The 23,373-nt window shown below is 37.5% G+C and overlaps 1 protein-coding gene across 4 annotated transcripts in view; it reads right to left on the bottom strand.

Moving 5' to 3' along the window:
• FAM169A (family with sequence similarity 169 member A) overlaps positions 1-23,373 on the bottom strand; it is a 36,696-nt gene that overhangs the window by 4,436 nt on the left and 8,887 nt on the right. For 2 of the 4 annotated variants that reach the window (XM_015652267.3, XM_015652265.2), the window contains exons 2-12: positions 17,806-17,943; positions 16,241-16,340; positions 15,014-15,099; positions 13,546-13,717; positions 11,566-11,745; positions 10,033-10,161; positions 6,134-6,243; positions 3,797-3,851; positions 3,317-3,455; positions 1,649-1,814; positions 551-757 (exon numbers count right to left, since the gene is read on the bottom strand). In XM_015652267.3, the coding sequence (XP_015507753.1) occupies positions 551-757; positions 1,649-1,814; positions 3,317-3,455; positions 3,797-3,851; positions 6,134-6,243; positions 10,033-10,161; positions 11,566-11,745; positions 13,546-13,717; positions 15,014-15,099; positions 16,241-16,340; positions 17,806-17,940 (1,479 nt within the window). In that variant the 5' untranslated portion in view covers positions 17,941-17,943. Of the gene's footprint in view, positions 1-550; positions 758-1,648; positions 1,815-3,316; positions 3,456-3,796; positions 3,852-6,133; positions 6,244-10,032; positions 10,162-11,565; positions 11,746-13,545; positions 13,718-15,013; positions 15,100-16,240; positions 16,341-17,805; positions 17,944-23,373 lie in introns of those variants that run through there. The other 2 variants (XM_015652266.2, XM_015652268.1) reach the window with 2 other exon arrangements.

The raw sequence follows: 23,373 nt of genomic DNA, 5'->3' as shown, positions 1-23,373 counted from the left end.
AAGAGTTGAATAATTTGAGGTACAGAAAAAGCACTCTGATATTAATCCCAAAGGAAAAAATTATTTTAGACAAATACAATTATTGTTTTGTTAGCATATCTACTAACAAATCTGCTTTTACACTATAAACAAAAAAACCCAAACAGTAGAACCTTTGTTCTGAAAGCAAAGGCATTTTAGCAGTAGTTAATTATTTCTACACTTCATCATGCAAGAATTGCTAGACAAAATATGTATGTGGCTTTTCACTCTTAGCAAACCAGTATTTTAGTGTGAAACAGCAGTTTCGTGACAGTCAAGGCAAACTGCTGCAAACATATCTTTCTTTTGGGTATCACATGCACATAGGTCCCACTTCTGCATATTGAAAAAGAAATGTTAGTGTATTCTCCTTACGGATTTACATAATCTATCTTAATGATTTGTTCTTACACTAATTTCATGCATTGTTAGGGGCTACTTTCTGTTATTTAACAAAAGAAAAAAATCCCCTCAAAATACATACACTTTGAAGTAAAAATGACTTCACATTTTGTTTTAGTTCTCTCACCTTATCTGATTCAGTGTCTTCTGAAGGTTTTGCTGGAGCATCAAGGGTTAATGGAAAAAACTGTGTTACAGGTTCTTTTCCTTGATTCTCAGACAGCAATTTTGATTCTCCACTTGGAACTTCATTTACTGTCTCCCCTTCAGCCATGAGTGAGGTCTTACCAGTTTCTTCAGCTACCTCACCATTAAGAGGTTCTGATGGCATTTCCTAAAAAAAAAAATAAATCACGTTTTTAAGTCAAGATTATGTCCAGCTACTGTTCCCCAGCACTAATGGGTGTACATGTGATCTTTATTTGCATTTTAATGTGAGAAGCAGATAGCTTGAATATCTGGAATTGTATACTAAGAAGGCAGAATTTAATGCAGATTAGCTAACTTAGCCAGACTATTAGTATGTTGTTGTCACCTGCACTAAATATATGACCATAGCTTACAGTTAGGAGCCAAGACAGAAGTTTTTAATGCATCTCTCATGCCTGCTGCAGTCCTTCCTTGAACCCAACATGTGTAAGGTCCACTTTCTCATCCAGCAGTAAGAACATAAAGCCCTGAGGACATTGCTAGGCACAAAGAATATTCAGAAATTTAAGTTCAAGTTGCTAAAAAAGTGAAGATAAAAGCAGGATTTAAAGTTGATGTTTAAATCCAACAGGCAAGTTTTAAGTGGAGAAGTAAAAAGAGCCAATAGAAGTTCACTAAAGCATACCAGCTAGTGACTTCTTCAAAAAGCTTTTTTGTTGTTGGTTTTTTGGTTTTTTTTTAAGTAGAGATGCTGAGTCAGATCTTGACTTTATCCAAGTTCTCTGGAATTTCTTATTAGGAGAAATCAATGAAGAAAATTAGGACGGTAGACAAGCTAGAAATTCACCTTACTGAAAATCCTATAAACACTATTGTTCAAAATATGTACGGTGAAATATTCATTGAAACTAATTCTGTAGTAGCCTTAACTTCTCAGATACACCTCTTAATGAAGCCCTGGTGTGAAAAATCAAAGAGCTAAGAGTCATATGGAGCAAGGTAGCAATGACTATAATTGGCAGAAACTGTATCTGTATTCCAAACTTATCTGCTATTGCTATCCCATCCAGCTCACCTCCGTCTCACTTTGTTTCTCAGAGGGTGATACATGCATTTCCGCTTCTAATACAGACTGGCCCTCGTTTTCAACAATTATTTCCTCATCCTTCTCAACAGTATCCACCTTAGGCACTTCTACTAAGTCTTCAGAGCTTTCAGATGTGTGGGCAAGAAGTTCCGGCCTGTAGCAGGTATTAAGATATATCTTTTAGATTAATACATAATTTTGGTGAACTCTGCAGGAAAATTCTTTCATGACCAATTACGTAGTGCATGTTTGGCATGGGAAATGTGAATCAAGGAAACTAAATGCACCTAAAAATGGCTAACTCCTCATTAGGAAATGAAAATAGTATCAACTAAGAAAATTGCTTTGGCAATTATAAAATTATATCTCTCTTCCATTTTATGGGAAAGAAATCTGAAATTTCCTTTATGCTTGTTATTTTAAATTTAGAAAGTAGTGATGCATCTTGTGTAACAGCAGCCCCTCATTGGTTTAATTTTGCAAGGCCCAAAATTAGACAATCAGTATCAGGTTAGTCCTCTCACATATGAACTAGCCAATTATCAGTAGTAACAGCATTTCTTAAGCTGTGGCAGCATCAAACTGTAACCAGCTTAAAGCAGCACACTGGCCATGCAGCACAGCAATACAATAGCAGTAATTCCAGAGAGCAATTTAAACACAGATTAAGGCAGTACCTAGTTGAAGGCCTCAACTGCACAAAGAATACCCCCACAACTAATTCTGTTTAAAGAAACCTCATGAAACAAGCTTGAGTGATTTCCTAGAAAATAATCAAGTTCTTTTCAGTTTGTGAAAAGAGGCTTTGTGGGTTGAAGGGGGGTTCTTTGGAAGAGAATGAGAGGAAGACATACACATGCAGCAGGGTGGGGTGGGCACAAGGGTGTGTCTATGAGGGAGGGAGGGGCTATTTATTTACTTAAAATAGATACTCTGAATGGAAAGCCAGTGCAAATTATTACTCCAAGCCCTGTCCTGTAAGAACAGTTATGGCACACAAGTCATACTACTGTTCACATCTGATGACTGTTACACAGGCTAACATCATTTAAACTGGGTTTTGGGTTCTTTTCAGGATATTATATGAGATATGATGGTTTAAAACACTGTCTGGCAAAGGGCTTTCCTTTGCAGACATGGCTCCCTGTAACACTTTTTATTAGCTGACAAGCAGTAACCAGCTCCCAAGCTGAACGGTCAGACCATATTTTACTGCAATTTATCAGCTATAACAAGAAGTTAGGAAGGGATACCTCCCTGAAGACCACACAAAATATTATGGATACAAGTCCAAATATACTATCTTAAACTATGCTGTGAACACAAATATTTTTACCATTGTACACATTTTTACCATTTACACATTGTATATTCAGTTACAACAGGACAATTCCAGCCTTCAGCCTTTTCCTATTATTTCTAGTATCTACTGAGCTTTCATGAGTACTACACTTTGGTGCAACCCTCTTCAAATGATTCCTCATTTTTCTTTCTTCCTTTCCTACATTAGGTTTTACTTTTAGTAATTTTAAAATCAAGCAAGTAAAGCAGGAAGAAAGGAGAAGAAATACCAGTTGCATACTCTGAGACACTAATGTAGTTTGTGACTGCCCAAGCAACAAAATAAAAAAATCAGTAAAAATGGGCTCCTGGTACCTGCTTTTGGACACTTGAACAGCATTTTCCTCATCTCGTTGAGAAGTTTCAAGTCCAGGTTCCTGTCTATTTTTATTTAGCCTCTGACGTTTTAAATTACTGCTTCGTGTCCAGATGGAAACAGAAGTTACATTAGGGTCTTAGGAGAATAACACCAAAAAAAAAATATTAGAATTTAAGTGAACAAATTCAGCCTAAGATCTACATACAACCTCTCCACCCAAAATAGTTCATTAAAGAAATCAAGTGCCACTAAAACAGCATTTCATTGTGGTACTTTTTTTTCTGAATAGCATCTTTACCAAGACACATAACAATTTTATCTTAATTCCTGTAAAAGGTATAGAAGTTGAGTCTCAGGACCTTAGAGGAAAACATGTTTTTGTATCCATTCTACAGACAAATGAAGTAAAACAGAAAGCTGTAAAATAGCCTGCAAAACTATTGATCTAGAGTAATTGAAATACTGATAATGAATACCTTCAGATGTGCTTGCATGGACATCTGTTGATTCTTTACCTTTTAGAGAGTCAGCCTGTGAAGCAAAAGCAAATGTTATTCTAAAGGTCTCTGAATTGACTAAAATACCTTCATAATCCTACCTATGATTGCAGCTTCTAGAGCACCATTTCACAGTAATGATCCTATAAAATAGGAGCTACTGTAATTCTTAATTTATATCAAAGTCTTCTGTCTCAACAAATCTAATATTTCTTCAAAGTTATCTTTATGTCATGAATAACTAGTTTTTCTGTGTTTTATTTCTGGCCTCAACGTAGAAGATAAGATTTGAAAGTGAACTGTCACTATGAACAATACTACCAAGATTTTTTCCTAACAGTTCTGTTTATAACAACTGTCCGCACAATTCAATTATAGGAGCCTTTTTCTGTTTGTTTCCCCTTTCTATATAAACCCAAGGGACTACATTGCAGCAGCTGGCAAAATTTAATTGCAGTCTTACGTGTATACTTGTATTCTATTCTATAGTTTTATCTTCATCATGACATCAAACAGAATATGGCAATCCATGTAAAAAAAATAGGAAAAAACAGTACTTGGTGATTTATCAGTAATTCAGCTTACATGCACGGTCAGCACAAGAGGTCGCTTAGATCCCTCTCCCTAGAGTTTTTTTTGTCTCCTGTTTCTCCACACAATCCCAATACCTTTTTTTCTGCAAGTTAGCTGAGGATTCAGCACTTGATACAGTAGAATGAGTACAAGCTCTACACATTACAAAATAAAATTATGTATATGTGTGTATTATGTATATTGTTTTCTCTTAGCTGCTAGTAATAATCTGGAACAGCAATTATCAGCATCCTGGTCCACTTTTCCAGCCTCACTTCCAATACTGTGGAAGAAGGCTGGCAAAAAGTGGCCATGTCTACATTCTGCTATTCAAAGTAGTTTCAAATGAGTATTAAATATATAAGAATTTGTAAACTGACAAAAAATTATTCTAGAATCAAAATGCACAAAATAAGGAGCACTAAGTAAAAGGTGAAAATTAAAGCCGGGGAACGTTTTTTCATGGTTTGGGGAAAGGTAGGGTATTTTATTTTCTTATTTTCAAACCATTGCATAACTACTTATAGATAGTTCAGATGCCAATTTTAGAGCTGCCAGCAGTTCTACCAAGCTATGAGGAGCTGGACCTCTTTGGTATGTACTGTCTTTTCCTCTGGAGAAAGGCAGGGCTCAACTCACAGCAAAAAAATCAAAATAATTACTATCACTCTGCTATTTTCTCCAAGTATATCCATATAGCTCTATAACCAAAACATGTAAGTTTTTAGATCATTTTACTGATATGATCATTATTGCAATCTATCTAAAACTCAGAAATTAAGCTAGAGACACTGTTACAAATGAAAGACAGCTAAGAGTTATTGCTTCTGGTCATTGAGAGATTAAAAACAACAACATTTTCTGTGACTTTTGCTTTAGGAAATACTAATTTTCTCAATTGGGAAAACTTGACTTAAGTTACAAATCTAAAATTTAAATATTACTATCTGAGAGTACTGATTTAGCCATTATTTCCCATTTGTAATTAAAGCACTGACTGCTATGAAAGCATGGTCATGTTAATAACACAGACAGTCCTTAAAGCATGCAAATCCATGCTCATGGTATTTGGAGCTATAAATGCTTGTCGAGCACATTCTGTGTGGCTTCAGAATACAAACGAAATGAAGCAATGTTCATAATATTTAATGACCCAAATATATTCATGACCTCATGTCCATGAGCAGCTGTAATTTGGTTGCTATATCAAATAAGTGCAATGAAAGCTGCGGTCTTTTTTGCATGGGCAGCGCATGACTTTCCATGTGAACTTAACATCAGCCATTATATTGAACTGTGACATGGATATGTACCTCTAAAAACAGACACTCTAAACAGTTTAATCTCAGAGACAGATTAAATACTTTCCCTTATGTAATCTGCTAGTAAATGGCTCAAATTGCAGACCCTGACAGCTGTGGCACAGACTCTGTAGATGCATGGGGAAACCCCACCTGCCCACAAAAAAAACCCCAAAAACAAACAACAAAAAAAGACAAAACCAAAAAATCAAACCAAAACCAAACAAAAAATCAAATCAAAAAAACACCAATCCATCTTAGTCATTAGCATTACATCACTGAGAAGCATTACATCCACGTAGAAAGTAGTAACAAAACCCTTTATCTTTTATATACATTATGGGAAATTCAGTTGTAATGATATGGGCAAAAATAATTTCTCATAACTGGTTTTTCAGTTACAATACAATCAAAAAGAAGAGGTAACAGACTGTGTACCTACACTTAGCTGTGTTTCTACCACAGTCCTTGGTCCACTTGCTTCAGATACTGCAGACTGACAAAAATTATCCTCTGCTTGCAAATTCTTATTTTCCTTCTTCGAGGCCTCTGCTGTGAAGATTTAAAAAGGGAAACAGAAAAAATTATAGTACCTTTATATAACGACTGTTTGTCCTGCTGTCAGCTGGGATAGGGTTACTTTTCTTCCTAGTAGCTTATACTGTGCTCTGTCTTGAATCTAGTGTGAGATAACACATTCATGTTTTTAGTTGTGCCAAATAGGGGTTACCCTAATTCGAGGACTTTTCATTTTCTTCTGCTGAGTGAGAAGGTGCACAAGAAGCTGGAGAGGAGACACAGCCAGGACAACTGAACAAAGGAATATTCCATACCACATTGTTAAGCCCAGCATATAAACTGGGAGGGGCTAATCACTGCAACTGCATTGTGTTCTGCATCAGAGAGAACTGCATCAGTTCTCTCTCTTGAGTTTTATTTTTCTGGTTTTGTTGTGTCCCTTCTCATTACATTTATTATAATATGCTTCTGTTTAATTTGAATTCAATTATTAAACTGTTCCTGTCTCCATCCAGAGTTTTTACACTTTTTTCAGATTCTCCTCCCCACCCCACTAAGGCGGGAACAAGCAGCTGTGTGGCACTTAGTTGCTTGTCAGATGTGAAGGAAGGGTCTTCAAGGAAGACATTCCACGTCACCCAGGCAAGTGGACCACCATGGAGAGAGAGGTGTCTAGTACTTGAGGGAGCTGGCTGTGCTAGAGATGATTTGTTATGAGACAAAGAATGTGCAGTCGTACACAGATCTAGACAAAATCCAAGGCACATAACACACATGGTAGATATTTGTATATGTAGAACACCATCCTCGTGTGCCAACTCATTGGCATTAATGACCTGGAGAGATGAGGAAGTACCCATAGTGGATGAAATGGTTTGCCAATTCTGGGAATACAAAGAAAATCTCTCTTCTTACCTATGGACTTTCAGTTGCAAAAAAATCTGTTCAAAAAGTATGAAAAACAGCTCCGGGAGTTCCAGCAACAAAAAGAAGACAGACTACTCCCCACCTATATGGACAACTACCTCAGCTATTAAGAGAGCATTCTTTTGCTCAAGAAAGAGGATAAAGAGTACACACAATGTTTTTTCAAATCCTGTGGGACCACAGAAAGGATATGAAAAAATGAGATGGAAAATCCACCTCCACCCTAGAGGCATGGGCATGTGAACTGCAAGGAAAAACAATCACAAATGTGGATTCTTCCAGGAAAATTGCTACTCCAGTCTCCTCTCTCTCAAAGACTGGACTGAAAAGATTTTGGAATATCACTGGGAAGGTTACCCCTACTGAAGAGGACTCACTGTGTAATAAATTACCAGAAAATGAGAAGAAATATGCCTTACTTACTGATAGTTCTGTCACATTGTAGGAAAGGATCAGAGATCGAGTCTCCTACAACAAGTCAGTGAAGGAGAAGGTGAATCAAGTGATTGATTGCAGAGGTGAAGGCCACCCAGCTGCCTTCAGATTTGTTGAATGAGGAAAATGGTCAATATTTTTAGTTTATTTGTGCAGTGGCAGATGCCCTGAGGGGTGGTTGCAGCAGTGGAAGCAGAGCAACTGGCAGCAAAAAGGTAAGGCCATCTGAGCTGCCACATTGTGACAAGATATCGCTGTCTAGATGGAGATCCTGGTTGTCAGGGTACCTTAAGTAGAGACTAATGCACCCAAGAAACAGGCCACAGAGGAACAGCAGAACAACCAGAAAGTGCAACAGGCTACTGAGATCGAAGGGACTCAGGTGGATCAGAATTGTCAATATAAGGGAAAATTATTTCTACTTGGTGCACCCATGACACCTCAGATAATCAAGGATGAGGTGCAAATTATCAGTGGACACATGATCCGGGGCGGACTCAACCACGGACACAATTGCCCAGATTATCCACTATTGTGAAACGTGCACTGTAACTAAACAAACCAAGAGTTTAAAGCCTCTCTAGTATGGAGAATGACAACTCTAATAGAAATATGGGGAGGAGACTGGGCAGACAGACTATATCACACTCCCACAAAACTCCAAGGAAAATGTCACGTGCTTAGAATGGTGGAAGCACCAACTACAGCAGAGAGAACACAGCCTGAACACCATGCCACCACCAGGAACCATGGCCCTTAAGAAGGAAACCTTAAGAAGATGCCAGAGTGTCCCAGAAATTCCAGAATGAGATACTGGCTTTAATTTCCTAAACAACATCATAGACAACTGGTTGAAAGACCATAGCATTGAGTGGGAATATCACACTCTCTGTCATGCAACAGCTTCCAGAAAAATGAAAGGATACAACAGACTGTTACCCATTTATCCTTGACCAGTGGGTGGCAGGACCTTCAAACATTGGGACACACATTTAGCAGAAGCCACCTGTTAAGTAAACACTAGGGAATCTGACAGTCAGTCCATGGCACAGTCCAAACTTTAACACATTGTAGAAAGGGATAAATTTCCTGTAATGCGTGTAATTATGGAGGGGCAAACAGTCTGCATTATTCCTGCTTCAGAAAAAAGCAAAATAATTTGTGGAACTGAGTTTGCTCAAGCACCTGGGTCCACCTAGCTGGTAATTCAAGAAGATGGGGCAGTCCATTGAATTCCTTATGGTGATTTGATTTTGGGTAAGAGTAGCCAATAAATAAAATTGCATTATGTTAATTGTCATAGAACACTTTATACCATCTCTTTCATGGTTACATGTCCATCACTGACCTGGGTACCTCACAGCACCTGTTTTTACCATTCTGAATTTGGGGATCTCTGAACCCAATTCCCATTCAATTGCCATATGAAGGGTATAAACAGTAAAAATCATCCAGACCAGTGAAGAATTAACTCCGTGAAACCGAAAAAGTGCAGTTGTGACGGAAGCAGAACTGGCTCCAGCATGCAACAATCCAACTTGATGCAAAATCTTTTCTGTCCTGGAAGATTGTTACAATAGATGTAACTCAAAGCCATGGACTAAAGGAATGCAACAGACATTTTAGGGGAATGGCCCACAGACTAAGGCAATGATACATGTGTATGATGTGTGTGTATATATCAGAAGACAAGAAAGTAAATGGTGTACTGCGAAGAACAGAATTTGGGTATGACATAAAAGACACAGTAATAAGGAGTGGATATCATCCTGCTTTCAGAAGGGATAGAAATAATTTTCTTCCTAGTAGCTGGCACAGTGCTGCATTTTGAATTTAGTGTGAGAATAATGCTGATAATACACTGTTTTCATTGCTGCTGAGTAGTGTTTACCCTATGTCAAGGACTTTTCAGTTTCCCATGCTTTTCCAGTAAGCAGATGCACAAGAAGCTGGAAGGTACCATAGCTAGAACAGCTGACCACAGGGATATTCCACACCACAGAACATCATGTTCAGTATATAAACTGGGCACGGTTAGCTACAAAGGGCACTTGAGGATTGGCTCAGCATCTGTCAGCAGGTAGTGAACAACTGCACTGAGCAGTTTCTCTGTCTCAGGTTTTACTGCTCTGTTTTTGTCTCCCTTTTCATTATATTTATTATATTTTATCTTATTTTAATTATTAAACTGTTCTTATCTCAACCCACAGGTTTTAGGGTTTTTTTCAGACTCTTCATCTCATCCCATTGGGGGAGGAGAGGGTGAACAAGCAACTGCATGGTACTTAGCTGCCAGATGGAGTTAAAACATGACACCATTCCAAATACGATCTCACAGATTGCAGGACAAATAGAAATCTCTCTGCTAGTTTCTGCACAGCATTCACAGAAGTCAGTCTTGTACAGTATTTGTTCAACTTTTACAAAGTGTCAGAAAACAACAAAACAAAGCATCCATACCTTTAATTTTGAGATCTTCCTTTTGCACTATAGACATAATAGACTTTCTCTGGAACCAATCTCCTGCTCCTTCCACTTGCCACAAAAGGTTTTTATCCCCAGGGTACTTCTCAAGGTATTGCTTACAAGCTGTGCAAACACAACACTATTATATATACTATATACTCAGCTATACCTCAGTTTTTCAAGTTTATCTGAAATCAAATTTTGCAATCTACCATCACACACAAACAACAACAAAACTGTTTAACAAAATAGTTGAGTCTGAAATTAAAAATACTGCTTTACCCTTTCTTAATATGGGTTTATATACTTTCCATTATTATCTTAAACTGCAAACAAAGATGAATGGGATTTTCTTCTTTTCCTAGTACCCATCTGCGATTTGCAAATTCACTAGTCACTGTTCTGCCAACTACAGGACTCAACTCAGGACAGAAGACTTCTTAAGCAGAGGACGTAGTCAAGTGCTTTCTGTCACCTTACACTGTAGTAGACAGTGTGACAAGCACTCTCTGGGAGTGTTAACATGTTACCATTGAATGGTTGTTAATCACTTTTCACTTCTAGAATATTTTCTGCATTGCTGTCTTTCCACCTCTTTTCTCTTTATACCTGCATCAAGCAAGGTGAAGAGGCATGCATGCTTTGACATTATTCTTTCATAATTGCTGGAAAAACAACCATTTTTCACCTGGTTCACTACTAATGCAGTTTCAGAGCACAAGATCCCCCACTGTGTCATTTCTTGACTACAGAAATGAATTAGTCATTAAATTCTGCTCAAGTAATTTTCCTGGTTGAAGCCTAACAAATCAGGTCTTAACAGATTCAGTGGCAGACTGTGGTGCTTGGAAAAGCAGAAAATTTCTGCTGGTTAAGAAGGCCAGATAGAAATGTTCATAAAAGGACCCCTGGCAATTGGCTTAAGAAGGAACACATCCTGAGAAACAGGACAAAAGAAATGTGCTTCTTGTCTGAACATAGCCCCAAGAACATAGTTTCCAGAATCCATGTCATTTTCTACATTACACAGTCCCCTTAGGTTGCTAATGGAAGAACCATATGTTTTCCTTTTATTTTAGAACTGTGTCTTCTGATAATGCAAATTAAAGCAGAGCCTAATATGACCTCTTCATCAGAAGTTCAGAGAAAGCATGAGTTAAGCGACCTCATGAGGTTTAGGTGTGAGCAAGAAAAAAGTGCTACAAAGCAGATATACATTAGATCACAGAAACACCTGATCACTTTCTTGATCACAGGCTTGGTGGGGATACTGGACAGTGGTAAACTTCACAGGAGCAGAAAGCCAACAGGGTTCAAATAATCCTCTAGTTTTACATAGAGGATTAAAAATTGAATCAGGAACTACTTCATTTTAAACAAAACAGGGTTTTTAACCATCACCAAAGTGCAGAAAATTTAATGTAGAAGCTGGGGATGAGGTCACAAAATAGAGCTTGAATGACAATACTCATTTGGACATGCAAAGAAACCACAAAGAAAATCAGAAGAAAAAGTAAAAGAGCTTGCCTGTATACACGAAGGATGACAGTGGATATCGTAGGCCAAGAGGCTCCTCAGTAAAAGAATCCACAAAATCTTCCAACATCATTAGCCCAGAGTCTTTCCCACGATGTTTCTTTCTAACAAACATTGTGTCTAACACTGGCAACTTACATTTCTGTTTAAGAAGAGAGCTACAAACACTTCCTGAAATTATCAGAGGGAAAAAATAACCATCAGTATGGATGACATGCTGACTGACTGGATTTTAGTATATTTAAATAAAGACTTTTATAAATTATAAAAATTCCAAACTATATAATAGTAAGTAAAAGTAAGTAAAGCTATAAAAATAATTTTCAACTTTATTTAAAATAAATAATTTTTATTAGTCATTTATTAACCTCTTTGTGGAAGCTTCATAAGGTTATCAAGGTACATCAATAGAATAATACAACAGAAAAAGTCTGTAGTACCAGAAAAGAATAGACAAGACAGAGAGGAAAGGCTCACTTCAAAATCTCACTATATGGTTCCATATGAAAACTACAGTAAAAATGAAGCTGAAAGACAGAGGAGGGAATAGGAGACAAAAAATATATTTAATTACACTTTTATGCTGATTCTATGACTTCTCAGGACAAATATGAAAACTAATTCACTTCTTGCTTAATGACTGAAACAATGATTCCCATTTTTAAATGAAGATAAAACAATGCTAGGACATTTTACTGAAATTGTCCCATAAACAACATATCCCAAATGAAACAAACATGGAACAGATGGTCACAACACATAGGTACTTCTGTATGAGAGGATTCCAAGGATACCTATGAACTCAGTGGTGAAAAAGGGATGGCATAAAATGGCATTATGACAGTCCAGTAATAGACAATCCATTTTAAGGCCCCTCAGTGAATCTATGCCAAAGAGGTGCCCTCTTCTCTAACAAGGCCAATGAGAAACACAGTGGGCTATACAACCCAGTTAGTCTTTGCGACCTTGTATTTTTGGGACCCATGAACATACTTGTTTTAGGGCCACAAAATCAATCAGAGGGCTGGGGCATCTCTTGCATGAGGAAAGGTGAAGAAAGCTGCGGCTCAGCCTGGCGAAGAGAAGGCTCCAGCATGACCTAATTGTGGCCTTTCAGCACTTCAAAGGAGCCTACACGAGAGCTGGAGAGCAACTTTTTGCAAGGTCATGTAGTGATTGGATAAGGGGCAGTGGCCTTAAGCCACAGGAGGGTAGATTTAGATTGGGTATGACAGTATTACAAAAAAATTCTTTACTGTGAGGGTGGTGAAGCTGTGAGACAGATTGCCCAAAGAAGGTGTGAATGCCCCATCCCATGTTCATGCCAGGCTGGTTGGGGTCCTGGTCTAGTTGAAGGTGCCCCTGCCCATGGCAGGCAGATTGGTCTAGATGGTCTTTAATGGTCCAGTCCCACCAAAATCATTCTATGATTCTATTACTATTTTCATTTTTCAAGCAAGGGAAACTTGAGCAGAGAGGTTACATTACTTGGGTATTCTTTGGGATGCTTGAAGAGCTCCACCACTCTTCAAAGCATTTGTTTACAGATCTGCATACAGAGTGGTCTTTTCCACATAGGCTACTAATATGGAGAATACAACACACTCAAACATGGGTGAAATTTTGAAAATGTTTTGAAAGAAAAACCTTCCATTTCTGCTAACTCAAGACAAGCACAGTCCAACCCATATGCAAACAATTGCTCTATAGAAGAAAAAGCTGTTGGGTAGATAAAATTTTTTACGGTTTTAAATATGTTTTGTAAATATGAAGAAATCTAAGAACCTAAATTGCTAAAGCATAAAAGTATTTCAGCTTGAGTTTTTAACAGCCACCTGACCTCTTATGACTGCATTAACACCAACTCAATTAGGCCTGCAAGGCTTATAAAGCCTACTAATACAGTATTCTTCAAACAAGCTATCTCCTCCCCTTTTACCGCCCAAATCCCACAGTCCTCAAGTGCTTTACCTGTAGGTTTAACAGAATAGAACCCAATAGCCTCTCCTTTTTTCCACATGATCTTAGCATAATGGTTGCTACCATGACAGAGAAAGGGGGTCTCATTTCTTTCCATTTCTTGCGTTCGATAGATAATTCGATTCAGAACATAGAGAACAACTCTCTCTCCAACAGACTTCACCTAAGGGAACACAGAAAAAAGCATTTCAGAAGATTGGTCAGATTAGTCAGTACCCATACATGAGAGATCTTATTTAACAAAGCTGCAGACAGATTTCAAGGGAAGGCTGTAAGTGCTAAAGCAGGGTGATTCTTTGAGGTTTGTTACAAGGCAAGAAGATGCTCAGAAGCTGTGACAGATAGGTTAAGGACAAATCACAACCATAGAGGATATTCCACATCTTCAATGTCACTCCCAATCCAATGCATAAAATCTGGGAGAAGGGCAGTGGACTGAGAACATTATGCTCTAACTTAAAACTATTTTTGTACTTAAGAAGCAATCACCAAACGCAATAGCAGTACATCAGCTTCAGAATTCCCAGGCTAGGAGGTAACTGAAGTCTTACAAAGGAGAAATGATGAGCCTCAGGGTGGCAGGACTTGGCACACTCAATCACACCTGATAGAGTGGCAGGCAACAGGACATGATGCAGTGAAAAAACTTGTTAAAACAGTTTCTGTGGCATGAAATAAGGAATTCAATATCCTTTTCTCTGTCCTACAGGGTTTCTTTTATATATAAAATTTGAGTTCACCACTATTCTACTTATTGTGAAGAAGGATGAACCATGATCTCTTCCAATACTTAGTCTCAGCTACCTCCCTTGTAAAAGACTCAGCTTTCCTGATTTTCTTACCATGAAGAAACATGTGGAAAGCCAGGCTACATGCCAAACTCCCTACAGAAAATTTCAAAAATTGCAAAAATCAATGATGAATGCCCAGATTCCATGAGCAGACATTAATTACACCCCTGGAAAAACACAGATTTCCAGTTCTGGAAAACTCCATGCTACAGGGTTAAATAATGGTAACGAAGGTGAATGATGAGCAATAAAGGAGATAGGAGACAACTTATTTTTCCAAATTTCATGCATTTCCTCTACCAGCTCCAACTTGCTTCTGTCAAATACATTTCTGAGAGTATTTTATGATTTCTAGTCTCCTGATAAGATCAGTGGGTACTGCTATGGGACAATGCACTATTCTACCAAGATCACAATATTCTAAAGAGTAAAGAAAAAAAATGGTAACACAGCTAACATCTAAGTTGTCTACGAGCTGCTGTACAAAGGTCATTCTTGCTGTAGACCCTATCTTCACGTTCAAGTTCGTTTCCCCCTTGTATCTATTCCTCTATTCCCTTGCAACAGCCCTCTCATGAAATTAAAACATGTTATATCTTGCACACTATCTATTTGCCATTATCTCGAAGTATAGGATTAACTGCTAGGTGAATGTTGGAGCGCTTTACCTGATGAAGCCCCTGTCTATCAGGGACAGATGTTTTCACAATGTCATCAATTGACCACCACTGGTCAGCAAGATACAGGGCTACAGCTTGAAAGAAACAAGGGAAATAAAATGTTAGTGATTCTTACCATTCCAAAAGAAACATATTCATTAAAGTTGCTAAATACTCAGGAATAACAATGTAGTAATCACTTCAGGCATCTTCTAGATGGCACTATGTTAATGTAGCTCCTACTACATTAGCACAACCAATGGGGCACTGTACACCCCACCCATATGAAACGCTCCCTAGTCCAAAATCTTTTTTGATAACTGAGATCAATAAACACTAGGGATTTTTTGTTTGTTTGGGTTTGGGATTTTGGGGGTTTTGTGGTTTTTGGGTTTTTTTTGTGGTACGGTATATAAGAACTATTTTTCAGACATGAGCACTATCGCTCAACACTGTGCTCTAACATCTCCTTCCACTAAAATCTACCTGTCAAGATGAGTTTCACTCATACATGTATTTTACTACTGGGTAAATGGATATTGATATTGAAACTGTGCAAGTTTTAGGGAGTTAGATGAATGTGAAAAGGCTGATAGCCATGTGAGCAGCAGTTAGGAAGACTGTGATCTATAGGCATTTGTGGCATATTTGGCAATCATATACATGGCATTAAATGGAAGAAGGAAACATGGAGAACTGGAATGGAAGGAAGAAGTAAGGAAGAAAGGCAGGAGAAAACCCACAAAAAATGTAATCTCAGCCAGAGCTATGCTAGGACTTCAAACTAAAGACAAATTTACACACAACACTGATCAATCACTATTAATAAAGAGCATTTAAATTCATGTGCAAATTAATGGATTCTAGGAATGTTCAATAAATGAGATGTGAAGCATACATAGAGAGATCAAGAGATACATATTGTATGATGGTCCAGACACATCATATGCACCACATCAAAGCACCACATATCTTTTGAATACAAAGTACATATCTTTTGAATTCAATGGGTCTAGTTCTGATCTGATTAGCGTGCAAAGTTCTAGCACTTATGTATATAAATTCACAACAGAAAATAATAGTATGTGAACGAAAAAACAGGGAACAACAAACACAATGGAAAAGTTATGGGCTACAGCAGCAGGAAATGAGCAAGGGCCTGGTAACACTCATTTTTCACAGCAAAAAAAATATAAAAGAAATAGCAAAACAGAGATAAAAAGCTTAAAATTAAACCTGTGAGTGAGTCCCATGGTGCAAACAGTGCAAGAACTTTGTGTGTCTGCTCTTCACCATAAAGAGGAACGAAGCCCACAGATGTCAAGCTAATAGGAACCTGAAAAAATGTACAATAATTCAGTAGGCTCTTGCTAAAACAACAGTAGTAGTAAATGTGTAGCAAAATACACAAAGAATGTTTATCAAGGTAAACGAGAAGAATATTGAAAATTAAGTCCTTAACAGCTAATTGTAAAAGACAAGCATCTGACCTCAGTCCTTTCTCTAGACACATCTTCCTAGATGTGTCTACATCTAAAAAGCTCTCCCAGGCTTTGGCAGATTTAGCTACACTAATTTGTGCAGCTCTCTTCTGCCAACAGTTTGCATTTGTGTGCGCAACTGAAGTAAGTGTGCAAGGAACCAGCATTATCTTCACTTCAACAGTCCCAACTGCGCAAGCTGTCAAAGCCAACAGAAGAATGAGGCAGTCAGTCAAGCACTGAAACAAACTGGCACAGCAGAACTGTGTTTGTTAACAAGTTCTAATGTGCTAATGGGAAGGCAAATTCAAAAGGGTTTTGTTCCCTGAAGTTCCACACGTTAGAAATTCTGAAGTTGCCTACTTGATTTTCCTCCTCAGAAAAAACATTAAAAGGGTCAAATAATCTTCTTTTAAGGAAACAAGTACTTTTGTCAAAATGTACTTTGATATTTAAATTCACATGTTTCCATTATTAAAGTAACTATAAAAAACTTGGCAGACAGGAATAGTGCAGTAGACAGACTTGCTTAACAAATTTAAGAAGATTATGACATGCTGTTGTCATAAATGAGGACATTAATACAAGCAAACATTTAGGCATGTAGCATTAGTATAAATGCAGGAAAGTAGTAAAGACTGCTTCCACCAAGGAATCTGTGGTACTGACCTTTAGATCCTACAGAAAATCCACTCAGCTCACTTACTTTTCATTAAAGCTATACACTGCTGATTTTATTGGCACTAGTTCTAATACAAGTATTTTTCTGGACAAAACTAACACTGATAAACTCATCACACAAGGGATAAGTGTTTAAAACATAAGTGTCACAGCTATTCTCTTCTAGAGCTCAATAACAGCACCAAATATTTCAAATAAGGAAAAAAAATCCTCTTGAAATTAGTGAAGCTTATTAATGGAAACTTGAACCCAAATATGAAGAACACTGAAGGACTGAGATACAAAAAGAGCCAGTTAGCTTAAGTAAATCATGAACCTCTTAGTGATTATAGTTGTTTGAGGATGCATGATGTTTGATTCATCAGTTGAAAATTTAAGGTTATAGTCAGGTTGGGGGTTTTTTGGTTTTTAAAAATTGCTTAAAATATTCAGATCCATAACCTACAAGCCACACACAATAAATGAAACCCAGATTTAAACCCAGTTACAGAGTGAAAAAAGTAGAGTTTAACACAGAAATTCTGAATTTGGAAAATACAAAAGCTTTGATAAAATAATTCTGAGATTCCGTAGGACTGGATATCTTAGATCTACAAGGACATTCAGAACACTAGTACTACAGTATTTGCTGTTTTTTACCTTGCGGCGGTCTGGCAGAGAAAATAATTCAGGAGAGTTTGATTTCCCCCACCGAAGGTCAAAGAGGTAGTCCTCTGCTGAGTTCTCCAAGTCCTCATGACTGTAATTGTCCAATATATCCACAGGGAATGACATGCTCTTGAGAAATAAAGCAACATTATTAACATAGGTAGTTTGAGACATAAAATGCACACATAAACAAGACTGTTGAACACCCACACTCTGCTGTTAACTACAGTCCTCTATATCCATGACAGAAAAGAGAAATGCTCCAGCATTTACGATTAATTAGGATGGTGACCAGTAACACCCAGTCTGTAAAACAATCAGATTTGTACTTATAAGCAGAAAAGAATGAGATTAGCCTGTATATCCCCCTAGACCTTAGCTGTGGCAGATTTACAACATACAAGCCCCACGTTTGATGCACAAGTACACGCTGCTTTGAGATGGCAGACCTTGTTCTATCTCCCTCCAAGATGATGTTTTTGATGTCACTGGTCAAGCTATAACTGGGTGATAAACAAAAAACATGAAAACATCACCCAGATGATAAAAAGATGGAGTTAATTTGAGACTTTGCATTTAAATCCATCTCTGAAGAAACCAAAACATTGTTCATGATTTTTCTCAACTGGCCAATTAGTGTGCTTAACAGATGGCTGTTTCCAAAAGCATTTCAGCTGTGAACAGAAACTTACACAAGCTCATTAAAAACAAGAGCCCACAACAGACTAAAGAGAGACACTTTAAGGAGGCAATGAAACAAGACTAAAAAATTGAAGCCAAACAATAATGGCTCCTTAAAAGCTCAGATTCAAATTTTCCTCGTCAAAGCACTGTCAAATTAAAATGAGCAAGAACTCCTGGAATCAACTGTGTGGTCTTCAGGTAAGGCTTTTCCAGCTCCATAAAACTATACACAGAAATAGAACCCCTCAGCTGCTTTCAAGATATGACTCAAACTCATGGAAGCACAAATAAACAGAAGTTCATAAGAACCTGCTCTGGTGTTCTGGAGGAACACAGGGGTCTTACTCTGTCTTCCTCAGCTCCCATGAGCCCATCACACAAGTTTCTGAACACAAAAGTTTTCATACAAGTTTTACGATTCCTAGTCTTCACTGTGAAGTCTTATTTTTCAGTTCTATTTTAAATCTTAGTGTGGAAAGATGTTTTTTTCTTTATCTTCAGTACCCTCTATTTAATCCATCCTTCATTATTCCACTGACACAGGTAAATCAAGTGCAAAACAACATCTTATTCTGACTCAACAAGTAGAAATTAAAAGTCTGCATTTTGAAAGCTTTGAAACAACAATAATATGCTACAACTACGTTGATTGGAGAGAAGAGGCTGCTCCTTCTACAGAAGGGATTTTTTCCCTGTTAAAATTGAACTTGGACTTGACCTCATCAGCATCTACAACTGCTGCCTTTAACACTGCTGCTGCTGAGAACACTAATGTTTTCCATTAATGCTATTGTTCAGATATACACAGGCATTCCTCAGGGTAATTTCCTTTCAAATTCAGGTAAATTTTCCCCTTCAACTGTTACTTGCATTTTCTCCTGCCTTCCCCTCCAGTCTCTCACATTCCTGCTACTATTGCTCACTGACCCTATCAGATACTTAGCTGCGTCTCTTAGTTCTCCACTGTTTCTTCCCACATTTTGGGGTTGTCCTTGCCCTTGCTAACATCAACTCCTTTGGCTCCTCCTGTTTGCAAGCAAACTGATTTCCAGAGCCAAAGGTGAGGTGTGCATGCTTTTGTATGCAGCAGCAATGCACAGCAGACAGAGAAGCTGCTGTGAGGGGAGAAATCCATCCACCACCAGTCTCCTTGTCTAGCAGATACGGCTTGCCTGCACATATTACAGTTCTCAAATGCACCAGCAATGCTGCTCCACAGACTATGCTGACATAAGCATGTTGCAAGACAAAGCAAGGAGAAGTGTAAGAGCACATGACACTACTTCTACAAGAGGATGAGGTTTTGCCACCTGGTTAACTGCAACAGGCCAGGAAAACTCTGCTGTAAAGCAATACAGGTATGTGAAAAACACAAACTCTAATTTTCTGTATGCTGGCACAAACAGTAAAACCCCTCTATTATTAAAGAAATACCTAAGTGCTTAGATAACTCTGCTATTAACAAAGAAATTCAGTTGAGGTTTCATTATTACATGACAAACAGACAAACAAGACACAAGCTATAACTTATAGCCTCTAGGTAATAATTCCTGACATTTTTTTAGAATAAAATAATGAAGGCCAAAGCAGAAGACATGCAATAAGAAATCCAGTAGATTATCTGAGTTCAAATCACTATACCACTGTGAAAATAAAAGCATAAATCATATCTTTGCTTAAAAGCAAAAAAAGGCTAATTAATGTGTTCATTAAATTACCTTCAAAATCATGCACAGACCTCTTTTCTGTTTGCTCTTTGGGCTACCTAATTTCTCATGGCACACTTTGATTTTATTTGCTTTCAATTCCCAGCAGTCACTTTTGACTTTTTTTTTTTTTTTCACAGCATTTACAGAGAACATGTTATGCAAAAGAAAATAATACAGAGAAATTTTCAAGACTAAACCAAGGAAAACCTACTCAACACCCCTTCTAAATAACCATTTGTCTTTTTTTGCCATGCAGCAGATTAGACATGTAAATCTACAAGATCTCATACATTTGTGTAATGTAATTTGTCTCTATGCTGAAGAGGTCAGAAATAGTTCACATTTAAGTTCACTACATCCCTGAAAATCTGTAACTGTTCACAAAGTTAAAATTATATAATAAAAGCATTAAACAAAGTGATGAAAGAAGAATGTTCCATGCCAATCTACAGCAGAGCATAAGGAAGAAGCTTAATACAAAATGCAAGCATCTCAAATTTGAAATGCAAAGTAACCTACCAAAAGACAAATGAAATGTCTTCCAACAGTAATGAATTAATATATGTCCCTCATTAAAACACAGCTGATTTGACAGTATTTTAAACAAAGTAAAAATACACATGGCTGCACATCTAGCCAGTCTCAAAAGCAGGAGAGAAAAGGCTGGAGAAAACAGTTTTTCAAGTTTTCTTGACTAGAACATTATCACATTTTTGTTGCAGAGGCAGCAGGAACAGCACAGGTCTCTGCCATGCAGTCCTTCATGCCCCTTTTTTGTTGCTCTAAACCTCCATGCACTGCATGGCTGTAAAACTGTCAGGTCAAATCTTTGTCACACGATGCACAACCATGCTCTGCTCGTGGGGTACCATTCCAATTGGTTAGCACACAGTCAGGCTGACTGAGCACATGCAACATAGCCCTAAGCAACCAAATTCATCATGGCCATTTGTACATAAAAGCATATTAGCAGAGTGTGTTTGGAGGGGAGGGAAGAAAATTAATTTTATTTTTTTGAATGAGGCAACTTAATAATTTCATTTTTCAAATGAAAGTAAATAAATCTTACACTCTTCAAAAACATATTTCACAAAGTAATATTAATTGTTTTGTGTAATAAACTCACATGAACAATATTTGCTTTAACGTGGAATCATACGACTTTCTCCCTTGTCAGCATTATGCAAGCTATTACACGAGAAATGGCACGTCCTTTTTTAGGAACAGCTGCAGCACCAGAGGGTAACAGATCAATTCATGGAATGCCAACATAAACCACATTTAACAGGATGAGTGAACACGTTCCTGTGCAACACAGGCGCTTCTTTATGCACAAAATATTTATTACTATCAGCATTAAGATTAAGAAAAACCATGGAATAAGTGAGCAACATTGGAAATTGATTTACTTATAAATTATATCTACAACTCCTATTTCATTTCAGAGTCCATGAAAGAGAGATGCACAGTACACACAGTTTCCAGCTCATATGTGGATTTGGGCAGGAATCAAGATCTATTCATCCCCCTGCAGTTCCTCAATAATGAATGACACAAAACTGCAGAAAGATAATATCCCAAAAGCTATGTTATTCCTTCCAGTATGTCAGAGGGCTTAAATACAGCTTAAAACTGGGTTTGGGTGCCTTTATCTTAGGCAAAGTGAAGTCTAAGTGATTAGGCTGAGAGACGAGGATTTAGAGGAATTTCCAGCTGTAGCAGACTTCATGTGAACACAGACATTTTACTTGATCTGCCTGAACTCCTCTACAGAGCACAAATAATTATTACCTCAGAGGGACAAGACTTTACTGAGACCGGGAGATACTTGAACAAACATTGTATCAAAACTTGACAAGTACTGGAAATATATTGTTACTTACACAGCACAGCTTACCTGAACAGCTCATTTTCCTTAAAAAAATAAAAGAGTATAATAAAAATAAAATCACAAAAAAATCATTTAAGGCCTTTTCAGCATAAGATAATAACTGGGACAATCATGCAGGTGAACAATCTTCAGATCTAAATTTGTTTGTAAAAATAAATAATTATAATTTAATTAGTTGTTTGGGGTTTTTTTTAAATTGTGATTTGCAGTTTAGAGAACAGGTGCCAGAGTGCTCAAGCCGTGACCTGCAAAACTTTTCTGCTAAACCAGGAAAACCAACTTAGACCCAGCCTGCAGAATAGAAATAAAAGTCCGGACGTGTGATGAAGCACTGGGCTACTCAGATAAAAAGTAAACTGCAGTAATGTCTGAACCAAGGTTTGATCTATTTCAATGAGTGCAGAAGTTTTAGATGACCAAACTCCTCACGGACTACTATGCATTTCCTATGAATCATCACACACCTTGAACCAAGTTCTATTAAAAATATAATCAATGATCCTGCCATGATCTCTCGGACTAGCTGTGAGCTACACCTGGGCTCACACCATGAGAAGAGGCATAAATAATAGACTAAACATATATGTCACACATAGACCAGCTCCAGAGAAAGCCAAGCCAGGACTGCAGAAGTCCCAGGCAATGCTCCAGGCTCAGAGTGATGATGCACCAAAGCAGCAATGACCTTGATTGGAGCAGCAGGAGCATAATTTCCATTTTGCTGTGTTTGTTTCCCACCTTGCATTATCCAGTTGCTGGTCCGGTGAAAGTCGTGAAACTACGTAGAAGTTGTGAGAAAATTTAAAATTTTAAAAGGTAGCCTTTTCAGTCCTCTGGCTTTGACTACAAAACAAAATAATCACTTCTAGAATTGTTAAGCTCTCTTACCAGTTAATCTATTACGAGACAAATTACATAAATGTTTCTCTACTTTTACTACCAGCTGTTACATACACACAGTATTTCCATTTTGTTTCTTCTTTATTCAACATCAAACACTTTAAACTGTGAGAAGTTGTTTTTAATGTATTTTTTTATTTCTATAAAAATAGTCTGAAATATACAAGTTTAAAAGTTCATAATTTTCTATTATAAAAACAACTAAATTTTAAACCTTTGCTAAGATAGTCATTTAAATATGTTTAACAGAGTACATACTTGGATTATCATGAGTCAACATAATTGAAATACAAAGAGAAAACCTGTCCTTAAATTACCTATTTAGACAACTACTGTAATGAAGCTTTTGAATTTTGTAAACATCCCCATCTCTTA

This window comes from Parus major, chromosome Z (genome assembly GCF_001522545.3).
Source record: "Parus major isolate Abel chromosome Z, Parus_major1.1, whole genome shotgun sequence".
NCBI classification, from domain to species: Eukaryota; Metazoa; Chordata; class Aves; order Passeriformes; family Paridae; genus Parus; species Parus major.
This window is presented reverse-complemented; position numbering and strand designations above follow the sequence as displayed.